Here is a 27,011-nt window from a genome sequence, read left to right as displayed (position 1 = left end):
GAGTGAGAATATTCCCTGATTTAAAGAACATGGTCAGACTTACATTCTCCATGCATTGCTCAAGCAACACATGTATAAACAATTGAACTGTTAAACTACTTTGCTTCAAAAGAGAGGTGATACATGTTAAATAAACAACTCTTGTTAAAAATACAATCTTTCTTACTTTTTTATCTTTGTGTGTAGGACATTCGCAACACAGTAGGCAACATCCCAATGGAGTGGTACAAGAACTACAAACACATCGGCTATGACATAGAGGGGAGGAAACTCATCAAACCCGAGCATGGAGACAATCTTGATGACTTCCTAAACAAGGCAGATGATCCTAACTACTGGTAGGAATTATTGGGTATTGGTTATGCAAAGGTTCCAATAAAACAAATCCCATAAACCATACACTGGTCTACAGAACTTTTTGATTTTGCTCATATTCTCAGTTTGCTTTGGTTATGAACGTTCAGGTCTGTTTGGTAAAAGCGCCATGTCTATGTTTGTATATTATTGGTTAAGCCAAGGTTGACCTTAGCACAAGCCCAATAAATGTCAAACTTACATGAAAAAGGCAATAATAATTGAAGCTTTAAAAAAATACTTAATTTATTTAAAGTGGAATAAACCCTTTTGAATTTCTCCGATTTCAAATGCTGATTATCAATAAATGAACATATATTTGTAACATCAGGTCAGTAGAGGTATTTTGCCTCATTGAAAATAATATTAACATTTTTATGCCCCTGAAGGAGGGCATATAGTGATCGCACTGTCCATCACACTTTGCATTTAGGTTTCAAAAAATGCTCATAACTTCTATTTCGCTTCGGATGTAATCTTCATATTTGGTGTGCATGTGTATATGGACAAGACCTTTGCATACGCACACAAATTTTGACCACTTTGACCTTGATCTTAAACCCCTATAGGATCCGCGATAATGTTTCAAAATCTGCGTTTAGGTTTAGAAAAAAGCTCATAACTTCTATGTCGCTTCAGATGTAACCTTCATATTTGGTATGCATGTGTATATGGACAAGGCCTTTCAATATGCATACAAATTTTGACCCCTTTGACCTTGAACTAAGGGTACGCATTTTCCCAATCTGTGTTTAGGTTTCTAAAACTGAACATAACTTCTATCAAAACATTTTGGAGGGCATATGTCATCCTATGGAGATAGCTCTTGTTTGTAAATGTATGACAAATCCTTTTTAATTGTCATTTTGCCAAACTGTTAACGGCATATGTGAGCAAAAAGTTGACTGGACAGAACATATGGCTAAATGGGATTTTCATTCAATACAGAATTGGTACTCTTTTTAAACTACCAAATAGATTGCAGCAAGTTGTAATTTTTGGTGCCTTGTCCCATGTCAGGCGTACAGTGCACAACAGGCTGACAGGACAGAACATTGTGCTGAGTGAGGAGGATGTACAGCTGGTACAGAACCTGCTGGGTAAGACCCACCCCACCCAGTCCACCGAGGAACAGTATGCGGTATGTGGTCTCACAGGACTCTTTATTTTAATTCTTTAGTGCTGGAACCGAATTGTGAAGGCCTTTGCAAACAGTTTGGATCCAGATGAGACGCCACAAAACATGGCATCTCATCAGTATTCAAACTGTTGCAATTCTTATAGTATTCTTTGAAAAAAAATATTTAAAAATGCTAATTTTAGAAATTCAGCAGACGCCATTTTAGGAGACAAAAAATGTCCCAGCATGCAAAGGGTTAACATCAGCCTTGCAGTAACAAGGCTCTCATCTGTGAACATTACGGTATTTTACAAACGTCCTTCAGACATCTTAAATTGTATATGATTGCTTCATGTCCAGAAATACAGATATCACAATTTTTTAAAAATTTGAACTTATTTATTTATAATACTAAATATATGTGCAAACCTTGCCCCAGAATTATGCTTTGGCACAGGACGTCAGCCAGCACTTGAGCAGGGAACTTGGTAGATTGATCATCCTGCCTTGTTTTAAGCTCACCTGAGCACAACGTGCTCATGGTGAGCTTTTGTGATCGCCTTTTGTCTGTCGTGCTTCGTCAACATTTTGCCTTGTGAACACTCTAGAGGCCACATTTATTGTCTGATCTTCATTAAATTTGGTCAGAACATTTGTCCCATTGATACCTTAACTGAGTTCGAAACTGGGTCATGCTGGGTCAAAAACTAGGTCACTAGGTCAAAAAAAAGAAAAACCTTGTGAACAATGTAGAAGTTACATTTGATGCCCAATCTTCATGTAACTTTGTCAAAATGTTTGTCTAAATATATGTTTGTTGAGTTCAAAAATGGTCTGGTCCGTTGAAAAACATGGCCGCCAGGGGGCGGGGCAGTATTCCTTATATGGCTATAAAGAAACCTTTTGAACACTCTAGAAGTCACAATTTTTGCCCAATCATCATGAAACTTGGTCAAAAAATTGGTATATCTCCGACGAGTTCGAAAATGGTCCAGATCGGGGAAAAAACATGGCCACCAGGGAGCGGGGCAGTTTTCCTTATATGGCTATAGTAAAAACTTGTTAACACTCTAGAGGCCACATTTATTGTCCAATCTTCATGAAATTTGGTCAGAAGATTGGTCTCAATGATATCTTGGATGAGTTCAAAAATGGTTACGTTTGCTTGAAAAACATGGCTGCCAAGGGGCGGGGCATTTTTCCATATATGGCTATAGTAAAACCTTGTGAACACTCTAAAGGCCACATTTATTGTCTAATCTTCATGAAATTTGTTGAGAAGATTGGTCTCAATGATATCTTGGATGAGTTCAAAAATGGTAACGTTTGCTTAAAAAAACATGTCTGCCAAGGGGCGGGGCATTTTTCGTTATATGGCTATATATGGCTAGAGTAAAATCTTGAGTCCACATTTATTTTCTGATCTTCATGAAACTTGGCAGAAGATTCATCCCAATAATATCTTGGACAAGTTAAAAAAATGATGCCCGTTGGTTGAAAAACATGGCCGCCAGGAGGCGTGGCATTTTTCCTTATATGGCTATAGTAAAACCTTGTTAACACTCTAGAGGCCACATTTATTTTCCAATCTTCATGAAACTTGGTCAGAAGATTTGTCCTAATGATATCTTGGATGAGTTTGAAAATGGTTTGTTGCTTAAAAAACATGGCCACCAGGGGGCGGGGCATTTTTCCTAAAATGGCTATATAATGCTTTGTAAAACCTTGTTAACACTCTAGAGGCCACATTTATTGTCCGATCATCATGAAACTTGGTCAGATGATTTGTCCCAATGATATCTTGGATGAGTTCGAAAATGGTTCCGGTTGGTGGAAAAACATGGCGGCCAAGGGGGCGTGGCATTTTCCCTTATATAGCTATAGTTAAACCTTGTTAACACTCTAGAAGCCGTATTTATTGTACATTCATCATGAAACTTAGTCAGAAGATTTGTCCCAATGATATTTTGGACAAGTTTGAAAATGGTTTCAGTTGCTTGAAAAACATGGCCACCAGTGGGCGGGGCATTTTTCCTTATATGGACTTATGAATCTTCATGAAACTTTGTCAGTATATTTGTTTAATTGATATCTTGGATGTGTATGAAAATGGTTCTGGTCTGTTGAAAAAGGTGGCTGCCAGGGTGTTCACTAGTCATGAAAGTTGGTAAGAACATTTTGTTCTAATGACATATTGGGCTGCACAGAACAGGTCAGTTCCTTTGAATCTCAGGTGAGCAACTTTGGGCCTTTCAGGCCCTCTTGTAATTTGTTATTGATAAATGCATTTTTATGCCACTGGTAGGGTGGCATATAGCAGTTAGACTGTCTGTCGTGCATTCCAATTCCCGGACTGTTTTTCAAAATGCTTCAAGATATTGACAAGATAGTAAGTGTGTGACTTGACCTACATGACTTACAGATGAATTGTGAGTTTTGTTCTGGTCTATTGATTTTTGACGTAGTTATGGGCTTTGGACTTTACCTACATGACCTATAGATGAAGTGTGAGTTGCTTTCTGGTCCATTGAATTTTGGCAAAGTTATGGGTGTTGTACTTAGAATGTTGTACTTAGAAGTTTTCTCAATAGTAAGTGTTTTAAGGAGTTTTTTACGCAAGGCTTTCAGATATAGCGCTGATTTTCGGTATGTGAGTCTTCCTACGTGACATATGGAGCATGACTTTTGCTCTGGTCAACCGACCTTTGGCGAAGTTGGACAAAACAATTTTTTCTAGAAAAGTTGCTGTGCAACTTCAAAGCTCAGCAGGGGGCATGTATTTAACAAACGCAGGACTTGTTATTTTTTTCTCTTATGCTTACTGTTATTATTGATTTATAAAATTCACACATTTTAACTCTTATGAAAAACTTATAACGAAAAAAGTTGTAATAACAAAATAGAAACTTGTAATAACATATATGCACATCTTGGTGATTGTTGAGCTCTACAACTTATCTGGAAAATCACAACAGGTCTGAACACATTGACTGTCAAGTTTTCACAATGAATGACTGTACATAGGCTCTATGCTTACAATAAATCACAGATACATGACATGTGGCTTTACAGGTTTGAGACAAAAGTGTTGTGTAATGATCATCATTATCTCTGTCCCATTGAAGTTAGTCCAAATAGTTCCTTTCTTTATTATTTTTTAAGAAGATTTTGATATTCAAGCACATGGTTACACCAGATTTGGATGTTCACCCACATGGTTACACCAGATTTGGATATTCAAGCACATGGTTACACCAGATTTTGATATGCATGCACATTGTTACACCAGATTTGGATATTCAAGCATGTGGTTACACCAGATTTGGATATTCAAGCACATGGTTTCACCAGATTTGGATATTCAAGCAAATTGTTGCACCAGATTTAAATATTCAAGCACATGGTTACACTAGATTTGGATATTCAAGCACAATGTTTACACCGGCTTTGAATATTCAGGCTTAGTGGCACACCTGGTTTGGAAATTAAGGCACTTTAGAAGGACTGTGCCAAAAGGGCCTGGGGAAAATTCTGAAGACTGTTTGCTCCTTGTAAACACAAAGGTCTTGCTGTGAAAATTATTGGGTATTTTTACAGCCTCATAGATTGTGTTGGTGGACTGGTTCACAAATTATCAGGTATTTATCATGAGCTATTATACAGTTTGTGTGTTCCCATAGGCATTAAGCACATGCCATTTAACACTGTGTTCCCATTATGCTTTTATCAAATGCCAGTTGTCACAGTCTGTGTGTTCCCATTATGCTTTTATCAAATGCCATTTTACCCAGTGTTTTCCCTTTATGCTTTTATCAAATGCCATTTTACCCAGTGTTTTCCCTTTATGCTTTTATCAAATGCAATTTTACCCAGTGTTTTCCCATTATGCGTTTATCAAATGCCATTTTACACAGTGTTTTCCCATTATGCGTTTATCAAATGCCATTTTACACAGTGTTTTCCCATTATGCGTTTATCAAATGCCATTTAACACAGTGTTTTCCCATTATGCGTTTATCAAATGCCATTTTACCCAGTCTGTGTTTTCCCATTACAGCCGTGGGTGGACTGGTTCTCCAGCGAGGTGATGATCCACCCACTGTCCAACCGACCCGAACACAAGAGGAGCTTCATTCCCTCCAAGTGGGAGAAACTTAAGGTCAGTAAACCACATGTTTCCAGCATAATAATGACTAACAAGTTTTTTTCATAATTATAATAACGAAGTAAAGGGGGCTATAGTGGAATCACCTGTCTGTCTGTTGACACCAACCTGTCAGAAGAAGGTCTCTGTCACTTTGTACATATGTGCCATTTATATCATCGTAGATTAAAGTTAGAAAATGTATTCCCAGCTTCAACTTAGACATTCCATACCATCATGTTGCTTAAACTTTTCTGACTCAGAAGCAAAGTGGAAATGGCTACAATGTATGTGCAAACAGCATTAAACCAGAACAGCCTGCGAGTACAGGTTTTTTTTTCCTTTTTTGTGACCCGCTGAAAAACGGCCCTTTCCCCTCAGCAGGTAAATTTTCCCCTAGATTTCATTTCGCCAAAATTTTTTTTTTTTTTACTTTTAATACATAAGTTAACCTGATCTTTGTGACCCACTGAAAAACGGCACTTTCCCCTCAGATTTTTTTTCCCCTCGGCAGGTAAATTTTTCCCCAGATTTTATTTCGCCATTTTTTTTTTTTGTTAACTTTTAATACATAAGTTAACCTGATCTAGTGTAGAAAATAGAACATATTGCATAATTAAATTATCTGTTGCCTTGAATTTGTTTTAAAAAAGAGTAAAATATGTTAAATTGATTATTTAAGACTTTCTTTATTTTCCCCCAAATCTGGCATTTTGCGTGATTTCTCCCTCAAAATCCGGCATTTTGCGAGATTTTTTTCCCCTCTAAAAAGGCCAAGCCTTTTCCCCAATATCAGATAAAAAAACCTGTGAGTAACTCGCAGTTTGTTCAGGTTTAATGCTGTTCGCTACACTCGAGTATCTTAGGGTTGGAAATGAAGCCTTTCAAACTTGAATATATTAAGAAAGAACATGAATTTAATTTGATTTCCTAAAGGACTTCAAATTGGTCAAAGTGGGTTTCTGAACAATAAATGGATATCACAACATGCAGCACAGAATTCATTTATTATACCCCCACAAACGAAGTTTAAGGTGGTATAAAGGAGTGAGCTTGTCGGTCTGTCGGTTGGTCCGTATTAAGTGTCCGCTCTCTAGTTCAAGTAGTTTTCATCCGATCTTCACCAAACTTGGTCAGATGTATCTAGATGATGTCTAGCTCAAGTTCGAATATGGGTCATGCCGGGTTAAAAACTAGGTCATGGGGTCACTTAGTGCGTTTTAAACATTGAGCATGGTGTCCGCTCTCTAATTCAAGTAGTCTTCATCCGATCTTCTCCACACTTGGTCAAAAGTTGTGTCTAGATGATGTGTAGGTCAAGTTCAAACATGGGCCATGCCGGGTAAAAAACTACATGGGGTCATTTAGTGCGTTTTAAACATTGAGCATGGTGTCCGCTGATTTTTGTGAAGACAACATGCAAAATATTATGTGTCAATGCGGCATGTGGGGGTATTCGTCACGTCTGTGACAAAGCTCTAGTTGGCCATTGTTGTGACAAATTCTGGTAATATAGTGCGATATTTTTGTTCAGAACACATAATTAAACTAGAAATGGCGCGGCAGAGGCCGACGCGTATCCCCACGCCGCATGTTTGACCCAGGGGCACCAGGGTTGGTAATGGGGCCATGCATAGTTGAGATTGACCATATTGTCATAAGAGAAGTTCAGTATCAATAAAAAGTGAATCTGTGTAGAAATGAAGAAATTATAGTAAAAGGGAATTTTGGGTGGGCGTGGCCTATGTGGGCGGGGCGCCCCAGGGTTGGTAATGGGGCCATGCATAGCTGAGATTGACCATATTGTCATAAAAGAAGTTCAGTATCAATTTGAAGTGAATAGGTGTAGAAATTATAGTAAAATGCAATTTTGGGTGGGACTGGCCTATGTGGGCGGGGCGCCCCAGGGTTGGTAATGGGGCCATGCATAGTTGAGATTGACCGTATTGTCATAAGAGAGGTTCAGTATCAATTTGAAGACAATCGGTGTAGAAATGAAGAAATAATAGTAAAATAACCTAAAAAAATGAGTAAAATCTCTGGCCCGGCCCCACCCCAACCCCCATAACTTTTGACCCAGGGGTCAGATCAAAATTCCAAATAGTGCAGGGTCGCTCATATGCTCATAGCTACCATGTGTGTAAGTTTCAAGGTTCTAGTGCTTATAGTGTAGGAGGAGATAGTGGCCAGGACGGACGGACAGACAGACAGACGGACAACCGGACAGACGGCGGAGATAACCACAATATCGCCACGCTTTTCAAAAAGCGTGGAGATAACAATTTCATAACGTTTCCAACTTTTCTCAAGAACAAAATAACCTGAACATTTGCTGTCTTACTTAACAATTTATTTTGTCTTGATATTCAAACCTGCTGTCTGTGTCTAAAGGTGGGTCAGATGGTTCACGCACTGAAGATGGGATGGATGAAGCCATCGAAGACACAGGAAGAGCAGGAGAAAGAAGAAGAGGAGCAGGATGACAAGTTCTACATGATCTGGAACGAGGATGAGGAAGTGAGTACCGAATTTTACCTGTGTTTTCTGATTCCCTCAGTAGTTGGCCTTTTGGATAACGTCTTGATAGGCTTAAATATTTGTTGTGTATGTTTTTGGTGGCTTATTTGGTATTGTCACCTTACATTAAAGTGAATTGATGAAAATGCTAATTTTCTATAGCACAATGTCTGCTTTGCTACAAGGATATTGCAATTGATTATGAAACAAAAGCAAACTTTTCTCAAGTATCTGAACTTTTTAGATCAGTTTTAAGATATCCTTTTAAATGACTCACATGCTAGTTCAGACTTCTATGTGGAGATAAAGATGGTAAAGAACATATGTTTGTTGCGGCTATTATATCAAAATACCTGTTTATTCAGTACATAGTATCCCTGCCAGAAAGTACTGACCTTAAACAAATACATTCCCTTTAACTATTCCTTTTCACATCCTGTATTCAGACATGCCATTTATATCCCACATTGTACACTGAGTATTAATCCGTCATATCTGCTTAAACTTTCTGTATGAGATGCAACAGTGTCGCACTTAAACCTTTAAATGTAACCAACTTTTCAGACAGAGATCAGCAAACGGTACCGGCAGCACATACCTGCCCCCAAGACTAGTCTACCTGGCCACGCTGAGAGCTACAATCCTCCACCGGAGTATCTCTTCACAAAGGAGGAGGTAAGCTTTCAACTCCTGAGTACTCTTCACCTAGGATGAGGTTAGCTTTCAACTCCTTAGTACTCTTCACATAGGATGAGGTTAGCTTTCAACTCCTTAGTACTCTTCACATAGGATGAGGTTAGCTTTCAACTCCTTAGTACTCTTCACATAGGATGAGGTAAGCTTTCAACTCCTTAGTACTCTTCACAAAGGAGGAGGTAAGCTTTCAACTCCTTAGTACTCTTCACATAGGATGAGGTTAGCTTTCAACTCCTTAGTACTCTTCACAAAAGAGGAGGTAAGCTTTCAACTCCAATACTCTTCACAAAGGAGGAGGTAAGCTTTCAATTCCTAAGTACTCTTCACAAAGGAGGAGGTAAGCTTTCAACTCCTAAGTACTCTTCTTAAAAGGAGGAGGTGAGGAGAAAGCTTTCAACTCCTAAGTAATCTTCATAAAGGAGGATGTAAGCTTTCAACTCCTGAGTACTCTTCGCAAAGGAGGGAGTAAGCTTACAACTCTTTAGTTATGCTCCCCCAAAATTGTTTGGTGGGAGCATATAGTCTCCGCTTCGTCTGTCTGTCCATGTGTCCGTCCATCCGTGCACAATTTTTTTCCGGGCTATTTCTCAGCAACTAATGACCGGAATTCAATTAAACTTTATGGGAAGCTTCACCAAGAGGAGATGTGCATATTATCAGCCGGTTCTTGTCGGATGATTTTTATGTCCCCCACTATAGAAGTGGGGGACATATTGTTTTTGCCCTGTCTGTTGGTTGGTCTGTTGGTTGGTAGGTTGGTTTGCGCCAACTTAAACATTTGCAATAACTTTTACAATATTGAAGATAGCAACTTGATATTTGGCATGTATATATACTCATGGAGCTGCACATTTTGAGTGGTGAAAGGTCAAGGTCATCCTTCAAGGTCAAAGGTCAAATATATGGGTCAAAATCGCTCATTTAATGTACACTTTTGCAGTATTTCAATTTCAAGATAGCAACTTGATATTTGGCATGCATGTGTATCTCATGGAGCTGCACATTTTGAGTGGTGAAAGGTCAAGGTCAAGGTCATCCTTCAAGGTCAGAGGTCAAAATTATGTGGACAAAATCGCTCATTTTATGAGTCCTTTTGCAATATTGAATATAGCAACTTGATATTTGGCATGCATGTGTATCTCATGGAGCTGCACATTTTGAGTGGTGAAAGGTCAAGGTCAAGGTCATCCTTTAAGGTCAGAGGTCAAATATATGTGGCCCAAATCGCTTATTTTATGAATACTTTTGCAATATTGAAGATAGCAACTTGATATTTGGCATGCATGTGTATCTCATGGAGCTGCACATTTTGAGTGGTGAAAGGTCAAGGTCATCCTTCAAGATCAAATATATGGGTCAAAATTGCTCATGTAATGTCACTTCTGCAATATTGAAGCTAGCAATTTTATATTTGAAATGCATGTGTATCTCATGGAGCTGCACATTTTGAGTGGTGAAGGGTTAAGTTCAAGGTCATCCTTCAAGGTCAAACGTCATATAGGGGGACATTGTGTTTCACAAACACATCTTGTTCACAGAGATATGGCCCTTTGAAATTTTCCATTAACTGTACATATAGTGCAATTCTTGTCCGGGCTATTTCTCAGCAACTATTGACCGGAATTCAATGAAACTTTATGGGAAACTTCACTACCAAGAGGACATGTGCATATTATCAGCCGGTTCTCGTTGCATGATTTTTCACAGACTTATGGCCCTTTGAAATTTTCCATTAACTGTACATATAGTGCAATTCTTGTCCGGGCAATTTCTCAGCAACTAATGACTGGAATTCAATGAAACTTTATGGGAAGCTTCACTACCAAGAGGAGATGTGCATATTATCAGCGGGTTCTGGTCGGATGATTTTTCACAGAGTTATGGCCATTTGAAATTTTCCATTGTACATATAGTGCAATTCTTGTCCGAGCTATTGCTCAGCAACTTATTACGGGAATTCAATGAAACTTTATGGGAAGCTTCACTACCAACAGGAGATGTGCATATTATCAGCCGGTTATGGTCGGAGAGTTATGGCCCTTTGAAATTTTCTACAAGCTGTACATATAGTGCAATTCTTGTCCGGGCTATTTCTCCCCAACTACTGACTGGAATACAATGAAGCTTTATGGGAAGCTTAACTACCTTGAGGAGATGCAAATGTTATTTGTGGGTTCTGGTTAGATGATTTATTTAGAGAGTTATGGCCCTTTGAAATTTTTAAGTTGCTAAATCATCCATCGTATTATTTTGTCCAAAGTTATGCCCCTTTAGACGTTTCCTTTTATTTGAATATGACTTGACTTGACTTGATCCTGAGTTTATTTGTCATCTGCTGCCAGGATTAGTCCCAGTAGCTGGGGTAGGCAGCAGGCGGCCAGAGCGTCTAACCCCTGATTTCCACGCTCCTCTGTTCTGTGGGTCTGTGTTCCCCATGCCACAGGTAGGCAGGTCATCCCTGACACAGTCAGACCACGATTTTCTTGGTCTTCCTCTACCTCTAGCACCAGGAATGGCCATCTTCATGATAGGGTTGATGCAAGAAGTGGCACGTTCGACATGCCCATACCACCTCAGACGTCTGGCTCTAAGTGATGCAGTGACTTCTGGTATCCCTAGTTTACCATACAACGTGTCAGTGTCGACTCCGTCGTCAGGTTTGACGCTGCAGATCCAGCGGGCCATTGCTCTGTTGTTTCTACAAAGTCGTTGTAGATCAGAAGCGGATGGTGCCCACGCTTCACTACCATGTAACATGGCAGACCGGACACAAGCATTGAACACTTTGCCACGGGTTTTAAGGAAAACATGCTTCGACGTCAGTATTGGTAGTAGCTTCTTAAACTTTCCCCAGGCAGTGCAGCATTTGGTGATGATGGCGCGTTCGCAGCCTCCCCCATAACATAGCGTGTCACCCAGATAGCAGAAGCTGACCTCAACATCCAGCAGTGAGCCGTCGACAACCACCTGGGTAACTGGTCTTCCATCAATTGGACGTGCCTGGTCCAGGCATCTCGGACATACATAGTCCGGGATGCTGGTGATCCTTAACTTGATGCCACTGCACTTTTTGTGTACCCACAGTTTGCACTGGGTGCACTCAATGGAGTTCACTCCCACTCCACTCCTACATACCGCACAGGTATGAATATATCGCGCAATATTGTGACAAAAAAAAACTTTGGGGAGCATCACCTGTCTGAGACGGTTTCTTGTTTGTCTTTGTTGATTAAGGAAGAGGAAAGCTTTCCATTTGTATACAGATGAATGGGTGATAAAAAGGTTACATTGTCAATAAGCTTATATCAGTTATGATTGGTAAGCCAACGGCAATTAAATTTTTACGTTAAGACAAATGTAAGCTACTAGTTAAATATTCTTAGCTTACTTGTGAGGCTAGATTGAAACTGTCTTTTAATAAAATCAAGCAAGCCACATTTTGATTGTGTTGTGTAGGAGCAAAAATGGCGAGACCAGGAGCCGGAACAGCGAAGGATGAACTTCATGCCTCAGAAGTTTAGCAACCTGCGTACTGTGCCGGGCTACAGCAACTTCATTCGCGAAAGATTTGAACGCTGTCTTGACCTGTACCTGTGTCCACGACAGAGAAAGACAAGGGTAACTTCTTAGTTGTAGCATATTGTTTCTAGCTTGATCATGAAAAAAGATTATATAATAAAGATGTGTTGCTTAAAGCTGAATTAAAAATAACCAAAATACGTTTATTGGTACTTTGTAAGCCATACTGATTAGACAGGAGGTGAAACTAATATTAAGGATGTGATGGGCTTCCCCAATGCATTCAAAACTTTTTGTAGTACAGAGTTCATACGGAGGTCAGTTTTCTCAGAAAGCATAGGGAGTCCACCACAAATTGAAGACAAAATAGGCAGTCAGGCTAATTGGAATGCTCATCCCAATTAGAGATAAATCTCTTAACCTCCTGATTTTAAGGTGGAAACCATGTCCATTTTACCATTTTGAACAATCTGCACATCATGTTGAGAAATAAAAAAGTTTCAATTCAGAAGTGTTATTTATAGACACGAAACGTCTCAACATGTCCATAAATTGTGACAGGTTTCCTGCATAATTATATTCATCGTTTGAAGCTGTATACATATATATTTTAACCCAATATTGAAGTCAAACTGATGCATGTTATTGTCATATTTATTTCTAGGGTGGGATACATTTATAGTCTCTTAGAAAGTTATATTTAATTAAAGACCTTTCTTACTATATTCATGTTTGTAAGGCTTTATCTCCAAACCTTAGATTCTGATGAGCATCAAACAGCATAAAACCTGAACTGACTGCGAGTTACTCACAGGCTGTTCTGGTTTTATGCTGTTTGCACATAAATATTTTCACTTGGCTTCTAAGTGGGAAAGACTTAAATCCCTATATTCTTCTGTTATAGATGAATGTGGACCCAGAGGATTTGATACCAAGGCTGCCCAAACCTAAAGATTTACAGCCATTCCCCACCACTCAGTCTCTGGTAGGAATCTGTCCCTCTCAGGGCCTGATAATTGCTTTTAAATTGTGTTGAACAATCCATGTAACATCTGTAAAATGCCATGCATCAAAGAAACATTGTATGTTATGATTTTGAATTAGATGACATCTTCCTGAAAGTGTAAGATGAACAATTACATTACCAAAGCTTTGCTCAGACTCATCGAACCAAGACTGGTGGCATGTACCAAATTGTGAAATAAATAATCTTGCTTATGTTAATCTCTTGGGAGAAGGCAATGGTGTAAGTCTGTCTATTTAAAACTGATGATCTGAGCAAACCTGGTTCATAAGCTACCAGTGCATGACTGACCTTTACACAGATGTTCCAAATTTTAAACTGTTTGTTATATTACCATGGTTAAAGTTTGGGGACAACTTTCTCTTTCTTTACTTCCATTTAATCAGAGGTGAATGTTGAAATCTGAAGAACTGGTGAATACTTTGCTGATATAAGACAGTGTGATTGTGGATTACAAATCAGTGTGTAATAATTTACCAGTGTAATCATTTACCTATGGTTATCTTTTAAGATTCTAAGCCCAGGTGCTTGTTTTTACGGTTTCAGTATCAGGGACTACCGAATCTCCTATTGGCACACTAAAAGGTTTTGGAAAGAGCTATTTGATACATAAAAGATATGATTCATTAATTTTTACTTTAAATGCTCTGTATACATACAACACTAATCCTGTTTGCATTAAGTTTCGATATCTGACTACAGGTCTACTTGGGCCACACAGACATGGTCCGCTGCATCTCTGTGGACCCGTCCGGTCAGTGGCTGGTCAGTGGGTCTGATGACTGCTCTGTCCGTTTGTGGGAAGTGTCCACTGGGCGCTGCATGAAGACACTCACAGTGAAGGAGAAGGTCAAGGGCATTGCATGGAACCCCAACCCAGCTGTGTGCCTGGTAGCAATAGTGTGGTGAGTCAACCCAGCTGTGTGCCTGGTAGCAATAGTGTGGTGAGTCAACCCAGCTGTGTGCCTTGTAGCAATAGTGTGGTGAGTCAACCCAGCTGTGTGCCTGGTAGCAATAGTGTGGTGAGTCAACCCAGCTGTGTGCCTGGTAGCAATAGTGTGGTGAGTAACCCAGCTGTTTGCCTGGTAGCAATAGTGTGGTGAGTCGCAACCCAGCTGTGTGCCTGGTAGCTATAGTGTGGTGAGTCGCAAAGCTGTGTGCCTGGTAGCAAAGTGTGGTGAGTCGCAACCCAGCTGTGTGCCTGGTAGCAATAGTGTGGTGAGTCGCAACCCAGCTGTGTGCCTGGTAGCAATAGTGTGGTGAGTCGCAACCCAGCTGTGTGCCTGGTAGCAATAGTGTGGTGAGTCAACCCAGCTGTGTGCCTGGTAGCAATAGTGTGGTGAGTCCCAACCCAGCTGTGTGCCTGGTAGCAATAGTGTGTTGAGTCAACCCAGCTGTGTGCCTGGTAGCAATAGTGTGGGAGCTGTGTGCCTGGTAGCAATAGTGTGGTGAGTCAACCCAGCTGTGTGCCTGGTAGCAATAGTGTGGTGATTCAACCCAGCTGTGTGCCTGGTAGCAATAGTGTGGTGAGTCGCCTGGTAGCAATAGTGTGGTGAGTCGCAAAGCTGTGTGCCTGGTAGCAATAGTGTGGTGAGTCAACCCAGCTGTGTGCCTGGTAGCAATAGTGTGGTAAGTCGCAAAGCTGTGTGCCTGGTAGCAATAGTGTGGTGAGTCGCAAAGCTGTGTGCCTGGTAGCAATAGTGTGGTGAGTCAACCCAGCTGTGTGCCTGGTAGCTATAGTGTGGTGAGTCCCAAAGTTGTGTGCCTGGTAGCAATAGTGTGGTGAGTCCCAAAGCTGTGTGCCTGGTATCAATAGTGTGGTGAGTCCCAAAGCTGTGTGCCTGGTAGCAATAGTGTGGTGAGTCGCAAACCCAGCTGTGTGCCTGGTAGCAATAGTGTGGTGAGTCGCAACCCAGCTGTGTGCCTGGTAGCTATAGTGTGGTGAGTCACAAAGCTGTGTGCCTGGTAGCAAAGTGTGGTGAGTCGCAACCCAGCTGTGTGCCTGGTAGCAATAGTGTGGTGAGTCGCAACCCAGCTGTGTGCCTGGTAGCAATAGTGTGGTGAGTCGCAACCCAGCTGTGTGCCTGGTAGCAATAGTGTGGTGAGTCAACCCAGCTGTGTGCCTGGTAGCAATAGTGTGGTGAGTCCCAACCCAGCTGTGTGCCTGGTAGCAATAGTGTGTTGAGTCAACCCAGCTGTGTGCCTGGTAGCAATAGTGTGGGAGCTGTGTGCCTGGTAGCAATAGTGTGGTGAGTCAACCCAGCTGTGTGCCTGGTAGCAATAGTGTGGTGATTCAACCCAGCTGTGTGCCTGGTAGCAATAGTGTGGTGAGTCGCCTGGTAGCAATAGTGTGGTGAGTCGCAAAGCTGTGTGCCTGGTAGCAATAGTGTGGTGAGTCAACCCAGCTGTGTGCCTGGTAGCAATAGTGTGGTGAGTCGCAAAGCTGTGTGCCTGGTAGCAATAGTGTGGTGAGTCGCAAAGCTGTGTGCCTGGTAGCAATAGTGTGGTGAGTCCCAAAGTTGTGTGCCTGGTAGCTATAGTGTGGTGAGTCCCAAAGCTGTGTGCCTGGTAGCAATAGTGTGGTGAGTCGCAAACCCAGCTGTGTGCCTGGTAGCTATAGTGTGGTGAGTCAACCCAGCTGTGTGCCTGGTAGCAATAGTGTGGTGAGTCAACCCAGCTGTGTGCCTGGTAGCAATAGTGTGGTGAGTCGCAAAGCTGTGTGCCTGGTAGCAATAGTGTGGTGAGTCCCAAAGCTGTGTGCCTGGTAGTAATAGTGTGGTGAGTCAACCCAGCTGTGTGCCTGGTAGCAATAGTGTGGTGAGTCAACCCAGCTGTGTGCCTGGTAGCAATAGTGTGGTGAGTCCCAAAGTTGTGTGCCTGGTAGCAATAGTGTGGTGAGTCCCAAAGTTGTGTGCCTGGTAGCAATAGTGTGGTGAGTCGCCTGGTAGCAATAGTGTGGTGAGTCATCCCAGCTGTGTGCCTGGTAGCAATAGTGTTGTGAGTCATCCCAGCTGTGTGCCTGGTAGCAAAAGTGTGGTGAGTCGCAAACCCAGCTGTGTGCCTGGTAGCAATAGTGTGGTGAGTCCCAAAGTTGTGTGCCTGGTAGCAATAGTGTGGTGAGTCACAAAGCTGTGTGCCTGGTATCAATAGTGTGTTGAGTCAATCCAGCTGAGTGCATGGTAGCAATAGTGTGGTGAGTCCCAAAGCTGATTGATACTTTGAATTTGTTGAAATGCAAATAACTTAAACCCTTTCCCTCTCAGAAGCAAAGTGACAATGGCTATGTGCAAACAGCATAAAACCAGATCAGCCTGCGAGTAACTCGCAGACTGTTCAGGTCTTATGCTGTTTGCTTCTCTTCAGTATCTAAGGGTTATATTTCAATGTTACTTTCTAAGGGCCCTTCCAGTTAAGCATATATCTCACCCCAGGACGGCAAAATAAAGAAATTCTGTTGGGGATGGGTTTCTTCATATTTTGCTTCTGAAGGGGGGTGTTATAACTTATATTTTACTTCTGTTGGGCGGCATCATTTCTATTTTGCTTCTAACCCTATTTGCCAACTTTAAATGGACTACATTACAGCTCACGCGAAACCAACAAAGTCCGCGGCTATCCCGCGGAGGAATACGGACAAAACCCCTCCCGGATAAAAACCCTCCCGTCATTTTCATAGGGGGCGGACGAAAACCCTCCCATGAATAAACATGGGCGGACAAAAACCCTCCCATGAAAAAAACGGGGGAGGACAAAAACCCTCCCATGAAAAAACGGGGGCGGACAAAAACCATCCCGTAAAAGAAATTTAACACTGACAAATGTAATTGTTTCACTTAGTGTTGCATTCATTAATCCGACAAAATTACCCATTGTGTGTTTTGTGTATTGTGTTTTCAGGGGTGTAAAATTGTTGAAAGAAAATGTGTATCCATTAACTGTAAACATACCGCAATTGAATGCAATACGATTAAGTGCAACGTTTAATCGCGTCATAGCACATTCATGCAAAAAAGCGTGCTTTCCGGGAAGTTTCTGAAACCTTTGCGAAAATGAAAGTAAAAATCTGTTAACAACTAACAATTCGTTAGCATGTAAATAATTTGTCTTATTTACTTATTGAATTTATCTTTGACTGTAACGTTTTCAATTGCATTGTTGCAGACAATTTATAAAGCATACTGTTTTGTCAAATATGTCAATGATTCGGTTATTTAGGCCCACTAATAAGCTAATCATAACAATGAACTAGTTAATGGCATACAATAATATATATCAAAATAGCAAATTGTGAATCTGCATCTACGAACAAAAACCCTCCCGTTAAAGCAATTAAACACCGACAAATGTAATTGCTTCACACATTGTTGCATTCATTAATCCGCAAAATTTACTCAAAATAGCAAACTGCGAATCTTCAACTACTTTTAGTTTTTAATAAGTTTAATCACAGAATCAATAAAAAGCAATTAAACGCCGACAAATGTATTTGCTTCCCACATAATTGACGTCAAATGGGTGTAAAATAACAGCATTTCAATTCGGAATTAGTCAATATATAATGTTATGTTACCTACTGAAGTGAAGTCACTTTTACAAAAAATAAATATCTCGGAGAACCGACAACAAAATACAAATGTCGGAAACGACATTCGGAATGACCGATTTCGGATTAAAAATTCATAAATAATCGTTGGTACTTGAATTCGTGGCTCAGATTTCACGGGATGGTTTTTGTCCGGTCCCGTATTTTCATAGGAGGGTTTTTGTCCTTCCCCGTTTTTTTCATGGGTGGGTTTTTGTCCGTCCCCGTTTATTCATGGGAGGGTTTTCGTCCGGTCCCTATAAAACTGACGGGAGGGTTTTTATCCTGGAGGGTTTTTGTCCGGCATTCTCCCGCGGACGGATTCTTTTGCTTTCGAAATTTCTCCGCATCCACAACGAGTATTCACTCCGCATCATGCCGAGGCACTCGGCGATAATTCGCGGAGTGACACCACGTCTGTTTCTGCCTCGGCATCGATCCGCCGAATCACGCCGCGTTTTAACACGCGGCGATTCGCCGAGAAGAAATATTTACAAATATTGATTGTATACTATAACAAATGTTAAATAATTTTCAAATTAACCAATGCAAGAATTTCAAATTAACGAATATAAGAAACAGATACAGATGATACCCGATATTTTAATTTCTACGCGATTGTTTAACATTTCGTTGGCTTCTATGCATACTTCATACAATTACAATAGGATGTCATCTGTCAAAACAATGATTTTGTAGGTCAGTAACCATATTGAAGAAATTTACACAGTTTAATCTCGGAAACGAGACTTGCTTTAAACATGGAATAAATCGATATCTATTTGCATAAGAGTTGCTAAAATACACAGACGACACAAATATAAATAATGTTGACAATCTGAATAAAATCAAATGTTGGTTTATTTTTAAAATGATTACTTTCACTTCGTCCCGATTTCCAGAAAAAGACTTGTACATGTGCGTCTAAATGTAAATTTACACATGGCTTAAGGCGATGTATGCGTGTGCAGTGGGAATACCGCCGTCCTGATTGGGCTGCGATTTAATAAAATAGTAGCGTGTAAACTTGATTTGATGGAAAAAGGCAAACTTTTTTCTTTACAATTTCTTGAGCAATGTTGAACGGATTATGCTTTTGAAAATGGAAGCCGTGATCATTCGGAATTATCGTTATTTTAAATGTTTCAAACATAGTTTTTTACACTTGACATTAGGCGGTGATCTTTTGATTTTGGTGGCATTCTGTTTCATTTCGGACCCATGCAATTTTTATGCCCCCCTTCGAAGAAGAGGGGGTATATTGCTTTGCTCATGTCGGTCGGTCTGTCGGTATGTCGGTCTGTCGGTCCGTCCACCAGGTGGTTGTCAGACGATAACTCAAGAACGCTTGGGCCTAGAATCATGAAACTTCATAGGTACATTGATCATGACTAGCAGATGACCCCTATTGATTTTGAGGTCACTAGGTCAAGGTCACGGTGACCAGAAATAGTAAAATGGTTTTTGAATGATAACTCAAGAACGCATACGCCTAGGATCATGAAACTTCATGGGTAGATTGATCATGACTTGCAGATGACCCCTATTGATTTTGAGGTCACTAGGTCAAGGTCACGGTGACCCGAAATAGTAAAATGGTTTCGGGATGATAACTCAAGAACGCATACGCCTAGGATCATGAAACTTCATGGGTAGATTGATCATGACTCGCAGATGACCCCTATTGATTTTGAGGTCACTAGGTTAAAGGTCAAGGTCACGGTGACCCGAAGTAGTAAAATGGTTTTCGGATGATAACTCAAGAAGGCATACGCCTAGGATCATGAAACTTCATAGGTAGATTGATCATGACTTGCAGATGACCCCTATTGATTTTGAGGTCACAAGGTCAAAGGTCAAGGTCACGGTGACCCGAAATAGTAAAATGATTTTCGGATGATAACTCAAGAACGCTTTTGCCTAGGATCATGACACTTCATAGGTAAATTGATCGTGACTCACAGATGACCCCTATTGATGTTCAGGTCACTAGGTCAAAGGTCAAGGTCACAGTGACAAAAATCGTATTCACACAATGGCTGCCACTACAACGGACAGCCCCTATGGGGGGCATGCATGTTTTACAAACAGCCCTTGTTCAGATCACAATCTCTGTGCTTTATTACTCGAACTTGTTAGTTACTGACCACGCGTGCTACTGAATATAACCATCCGGACTGTGTATTATGGCCCATGCAAGTGGCTCCGACCCGTGTTCATGTTAGATAAGCACGTGCACTATTTAAGAAATAGAAAACCTCACTGAGGGCCCTATGGCAGAATAGTGACCAGCCAGGAAGCCCCAAATAGTAGAATAGTGACCAGCCAGGCTGCGCCAAATAGTATATGTACCGAAGGTTGTTCATTGGGCGTTGCAGAGGAATTTTAACTGTACACGACATTTGTGTGCAGTCAGTATACAATACAACAAGACTATTGCCAAGCAATATATGTCCACTACCGGCTCCACCATTGTCAGATATATTTTTTCTATATTTGCCATAGCAACCAGAATTGTTGACGTAGGAACAAAATGAAATGTCGTGCATAATGCCCATATTGCCATCTATCCATGTTTAAAGTTTCATGAAAAAATATAAAGAACTTTTAAAGTTATCGCAGGATCCAGAAAAGTGTGACAGACTCAAAGACTGACGGACACACAGAGCGCAAACCATAAGTCTTAATTGTTTCAATAATGAAGGAACTGAAACAGCGAAACGGTAACGATACAGCGTGTTTGAATTATATTTTATTAAGAGGAAATGTCAATGCCAAGTAATTCGCAAGATATCCCGGTAATTTAGTAACAACGAAACTTTTAATGGAAATTAAAATTAATGATCTCAATGTTGTACCCGCTATGAAATGTTTATTTACAAATAAATACACCCACGCTAATTTTCTCGCGCTTTTTATCAGGACAAAGAAATTCATTTAATCCACGTGCACTATGTATGTGTGGCTAGAATTTGTAACCGAAAATAGATGTACATGATGCGTGCAAACCGTGTCAGGTTATTTACCCATGTTGGAATACAACTGTCCTGATTGGGCACTTATTTCATGAAATCTTTAAATGGAAACATATGCCGAAATTAATTTGATACTTTCGAAAATTGGTAACGTTTGTGTTTATAACATTCTTGAGCCCTCTTATCGTCATTATTAACCAGAATTTGCTTTTAAAAATGGAAATCAGGCATATGCGGGATTATCGAGTAATGGATAAAGACGGGAGAAGTTGCATGTATGCGATTGAGACAGTTGAAACATATGTATCGGGGAATCGAGAGACTTGGGTAAAATACGATTATTACAATCAGCTATGAGTTCTCCATGGCTTCAAACTGTTAATTGCATAATCAAACACGCAATTGTCACTGCAGGTGCGGTATCCTACAGTAAGGTGCGAACACAGTTTTGTTTTATACGCGTCGTTTTAAAAGACAGACAAAATCTGTCACGGGCATGGGTGTGAAAAACATGTTGAAATTTGAAAACAACAATGCTAACAATCCCATATTGTTCTACAGACAAATTAATTTTATTTTTTGGGGAGGGGACAGGCTTTGATTGTTTATGTCCGAACGTGGTTAATCTACAGTTAATAAACAATATGATTCGGAACTTGTAATTAGTTTCCATCAAAGGTAAATTATAGTTAATAAGATTGTTCGCTGAGTGACTCGGCGTCGTATCACAAACAATTTCCTCCATGTTAATGCTGCCCTAGAAGTGCTTTTAAAATCAAAACGGAAGTGACATAAGCTTCAAAAACAACACCATTTTCCTAGGTGTCATTGAAGTAGTTGGCATGTCGGACCAAAAGTGGCCAATTTTTATTTGATAAAAAATGTATTTAATAAATATACAATATGCTAAAATACAACATGATTTGAAGAAGGGGACAGAATAATCAGAACCCCAATGAAAAATGCTTTGCAAACTTTATATTTTGGGCTATTGAAATTCACATTAATAAAAAAAACTTCTAAAGGGGGTCCAAATAGCAGAAAAGAATATTCTAAAGGGAGTTCTTTTTTTTGTAAAATTAACTTCTGAAGGGGGTTGGTTCATTTTGAAAGTGCCTTCCTGGGGGTGGGACATATGTTTTACTGGAATAGCCCTAAGGGACTACAAATGCGTCAAAATACGTTTCTAAGTGGTAAAGGGTTAACTGGAAATTCTCAAGGTGTGTAAGTCAAAATCTCCAGCGTGAAGAGTGTAATTTATTTGAAGTCCCTAGCTGAATTGTCATTGAGTTGTAGTTTGTTTCAGATTAAATTCAAATTACCTGAATTGGAAATTGTCAATGTTGTTCAATCAAGAGGTTGTAGAATGGAATTAATTTAAATCTCGAGCTTAGATGTTGTTTGATATGTGAAATTCAAATAACCTGAAATGGAAATTCTCAAATTTTTTGGTTTAGTTCATATATGCAGTTTGTAGAATAGAATTCATTCTTTTAGCTCAGTAGCTTTCTGCATAATTGACACTTGCAAAAATATGCTATATCATAGAACCCCAGCCCTGTTGTCTGCTTCATAGCCTTGGTGTGGTGGGTGGGGAAATCGGGTTCATCTTATCAGAGATCTAAAGACGGGTTTACCTATATTAAAAGAAACATTTTGGATGAGTATGTTCCTGAAATAAAGAATACTCAGGACATGATAGACTGACTAACAATAAGTAGTCTTAGATGTTGGTGGTACCTATGCTTTGCAAAAAATCAAAAAGATGTTGATTGTCATGTTAATGAAATTTACTTGCAATCCTTTGTAAATCATTTTACATGAATTACTTAACTTTATTGCAGGGAGAAAACAGTGGTGTTGTTGAACCCTGGTGTGGGGGACAAACTTCAGCTCTCCAACACAGATAACATGCTGGCTTCACAGACACAGGCCGAGTCTTCTGCAGGTAGGACATTCTGGGATTTGGGGTAACTAGGCCATAGTATGGGCCACTGACCTTCGTGCACTGGTATGCTGATGTCTTGGAATGATGATTTTTGTATACGGATGTAAGGATAGAACTTATAATTATCCCCACGCTTTTTGAAAAAAAGGTGGGGATATTGTGGTGATCTCCGCCGTCCGTCCGTCCGTCTGTCCGTCCGTCTGTCCGTCCGTCCTGGCCACTATCTCCTCCTACACTAAAAGCACTAGAACCTTGAAATTTACACACATGGTAGCTATGAGCATATGTGCGACCCTGCACTATTTGGAATTTTGATCTGACCCCTGGGTCAAAAGTTATAGGGGTTGGGGTGGGGCCGCGTCAGAAATTATCACTCATTTTTTTAGGTTATTTTACATTTACTTCTTTATTTCTACACCGATTCACTTCAAATTGATACTGGACCTCACCTATGACAATACGGTCAATCTCAACCATGCATGGCCCCATTCCCAACCCTGGGGCGCCCCGCCCACATAGGCCACACCCACCAAAAATTTCCATTTACTATAATTTTTTCATTTCTACACGGATTCACTTCAAATTGATACTGAACTTTTGTTATGACATTAGGGTCAATCTCAACTATGCATGGCCCCAATCCCAACCCTGGGGCGCCCGCCCACATAGGCCACACCCACCAAAAAATTCCATTTACTATAATTTTTTCATTTCTACACGGATTCACTTCAAATTGATACTGAACTTCTCTTATGACATTAGGGTCAATCTCAACTATGCATGGCCCCATAACCAACCCTGGGGCCCCGCCCACATAGACCACACCCACCCAAAATTGCCTTTACTATAATTTCTTCATTTCTACACCGATTCACTTCAAATTGATATTGAACTTCTCTTATGACAATACAGTCAATCTCAACTATGCATGGCCCCATTACCAACCCTGGGGCGCCCCGCCCACATAGACCACACCCACCCAAAATTGCCTTTTACTATAATTTCTTCATTTCTACACCGATTCACTTCAAATTGATACTGAACCTCTCTTATGACAATACGGTCAATCTCAACTATGCATGGCCCCATTACCAACCCTGGGGCGCCCTGCCCACATATGTCACACCCACCCAAAATTGCCTTTTACTATAACTTCTTCATTTCTACACCAATTCACTTCTAATTGATGATGAACTTCTCTTATGACAATACGGTCAATCTCAGCTATGCATGGCCCCATTACCAACCCTGGGGCACACCTAGGTCAAACATTCGGCGTGGGGATACGCGTCGGCCTCTGCCGCGCCATTTCTAGTTGTGATATATACTGATATGCAAGCAATATGTTAAATAAATTAAATTAATTATGATATACCAGTGAGCGCTGAGGTTATGTTTTCCAAACGTATTGGATTTAAATAAGCTGTTCTTTGTTTTGTGCATCAAAAAATAGTTTTTGTTCAGCAACAAAGAGATCAACCTTTTTACAAGCATCATAATTAGAGCTTATACTGTATACAAATATTTTGCTAATGAAGGTTTTACTCTCTATATGGTGATTAGATTCCAAGGTTGCTGTGTCGTGGAGTGTATGTGAGGGCAGTGAACACGACCAGGGGTACCGACTGAAGCTGACACATGCACATGTGAGATCATTTATCTGTCCTGTATGGATGCTCTATTGAGGAAATTCAAAAACTTCTTTAAAAAAAATAAAAAATATATATGAAGTTATGCTGTCCTACACTTATACAGTTATACTTCAGTGAAAATATTAACATAATATATACAAGTATAATAATGAACATATGATAATTATTGCCAGAATCATGATAAAGGGATTGTATTTATCCTAAGTGTTGTACACTAACAATTAAAAACCATGTCAGAATCTAGTGAGTCTCTGTAACTATGTTAGAAATGCAGATTGGCACGTCAGACTTGAAGGTGACAGGCAGAAAAAATGTCTCATTATTTCCCCACAAAAGAATCATAAGAAGGGGTATGTTGGGGTTGCTCTAAATTTTGATTGGTCCATTCTGTCAGTTCACAAAACATGTTTGGAGTTTGTTGAGCGAAACTATTCAACCTTTCTTTTTGGATGTAATTGAAACTTAAACAAGATTCAGAAGTGTGAAACCCAGGTATCAAGAGTTATTTACCATTGAACATAGTCACCATGCTACTGCTGCTGTATTAGTCTTGTGTGTTACAAGTTGCTAGTTTTCCAGAGATTTCTTCAATCTGAATAATTCTCTTCCTCTAACAGGATGTATCCCAGTTCACGTGGCACTCAAAGGGTGACTACTTTGCCACGGTCATGCCCGACGGTCAGACGAGGTCTGTTCTGATTCACCAGCTGTCACGACGCAGGTCACAGAACCCGTTCTCCAAGTCAAAAGGAAGCGTGCAGTGTGTGCGCTTCCATCCGCTAAGACCTTTCTTGTTTGTGGCAGTAAGTACCACTAGGAGGGCGTGAATTGGGTTGCAGTGGACTCTTTTGGACAAAAAATCTTTGAAGCATTAGTGTTTGATTGTTTGTAAATATTTCTGTGGATGTTAAAATTTTAATATGGCAGTTTTTAATAACTGATATGTGAGTTTTGTGCATGTAAACTGCTTATTATGCCTCCCTTCAAAGAAGAGGGGGTATATTGTTTTGCACATGTCGGTAGGTTGGTCCGTCCACCAGATGGTTTCCGGATGATAACTCAAGAACACTTAGGCCTAGGATCATGAAACTTCAGAGGTACATTGCTCATGACTGGCAGATGACCCCTATTGATTTTGAGGTCACTAGGTCAAAGGTCAAGGTCACAGTGACTTGAAATAGTAAATTGTTTCCGGATGATGACTTAAGAAGGCTTACGCCTAGGATCATGAAACTTCATAGGTACATTGTACATCACTCGCAGATGACCCCTATTGATTTTCAGGTCACTAGGTCAAAGGTCAAGGTCACAGTGACGTGAAACAGAAAAATGGTTTCCAGATGATAACTCAAGAAGGCTTACGCCGAGGATCATGAAACTTCATAGGTACATTGATCATGACTCGCAGATGACCCCTATTGATATTCAGGTCACTAGGTCAAAGGTCAAGGTCACGGTGACTCGACACAGTAAAATGGTTTCCAGATGATTACACAAGAAAGCTTACGCCTAGGATCATGAATCTTCATAGGTACATTGATCATGACTGGCAGGTGACCCCTATTAATTCTCAGGTCACTAGGTCAAAGGTCAAGGTCACAGTGACTCGAAACAGTAAAATGGTTTCCTGATGATAACTCAAGAATACTTAGGCCTATGATAATGAAACTTCATAGGTACATTGATCATGACTGGCAGATCTATTTTCAAGTCACTAGGTCAAAGGTCAAGTTCACAGTGACAAAAAACGTATTCACACAATGGCTGCCACTACAACTGACAGCCCATATGGGGGCATGCATGTTTTACAAACAGCCCTTGTATTTGTTATGCTTTCCTAGAAAAAAAGAATAAGGTTTACTATATGCTGTTAAATGAATGGAAATCCCGTGTACACAAGGAGAAACCAAGCAAAGAGCTTGTTTAAGTAAACAGATGATGTTATAGATGTTAAACGAAAGGTTCTGTTTGGATAAGCCGAAGAGCTTTAACCATATTCATAAAGTGAACACTGAAGTCGGTTTAATTTTCTAAAATATATGTGTTAATGTTGTTCTGTACATTTCAGACCCAGCGCTATGTCAGGGTCTACAACCTCTTAAAGCAGGAACTCAGTAAGAAGTTGCAGGCAAACTGTAAATGGGTGTCCAGTATGGCGGTGCATGCAGAAGGTAAGCCAGGGGTCACTAAGGGTCATTGTGGAATGGTATCTGCCTTCAGTTTATCCACGTGCTGTCTTTTAAAAGCATCATTATGTTTTGCTGTGTAAATGTTCCCATTCTATACATAGATGGTGATGTCACTATGTTATTGTCACCTCTATACTGAGGCGCATCAAATTCCCCTGGTTTGGGGAATCATCCTTCCGCCAAAGTAGTTAATAAAATTTCGGAGGAGCATATAGTTGCCAGTTTGTCCTTCAGTACTTCTGTGCGTCACACTTTTGTTACAGTTTCTCATAGCGCCTTCACTATTTTACC

General features: G+C 40.3%; 1 protein-coding gene across 1 annotated transcript in view; it reads left to right on the top strand.

Annotated features, from left to right (window-relative positions):
• The window catches only part of LOC127844161 (ribosome biogenesis protein bop1-B-like), a 44,867-nt gene that overhangs the window by 4,846 nt on the left and 13,010 nt on the right, over positions 1–27,011 (top strand). The window contains exons 4-15 of the mRNA XM_052374187.1: positions 187–338; positions 1,375–1,495; positions 5,532–5,633; positions 8,010–8,135; positions 8,700–8,810; positions 12,288–12,449; positions 13,255–13,335; positions 14,077–14,279; positions 22,776–22,879; positions 24,443–24,525; positions 25,149–25,334; positions 26,600–26,702. Of these exons, the coding sequence (XP_052230147.1) occupies positions 187–338; positions 1,375–1,495; positions 5,532–5,633; positions 8,010–8,135; positions 8,700–8,810; positions 12,288–12,449; positions 13,255–13,335; positions 14,077–14,279; positions 22,776–22,879; positions 24,443–24,525; positions 25,149–25,334; positions 26,600–26,702 (1,534 nt within the window). The remainder of the gene's footprint in view (positions 1–186; positions 339–1,374; positions 1,496–5,531; positions 5,634–8,009; positions 8,136–8,699; positions 8,811–12,287; positions 12,450–13,254; positions 13,336–14,076; positions 14,280–22,775; positions 22,880–24,442; positions 24,526–25,148; positions 25,335–26,599; positions 26,703–27,011) is intronic.

Source organism: Dreissena polymorpha, chromosome 9 (assembly GCF_020536995.1).
Source record: "Dreissena polymorpha isolate Duluth1 chromosome 9, UMN_Dpol_1.0, whole genome shotgun sequence".
NCBI classification, from domain to species: Eukaryota; Metazoa; Mollusca; class Bivalvia; order Myida; family Dreissenidae; genus Dreissena; species Dreissena polymorpha.
The sequence above is the reverse complement of the archived record's forward strand: the minus strand, read 5'-3'. Positions and strand labels throughout refer to the sequence as shown.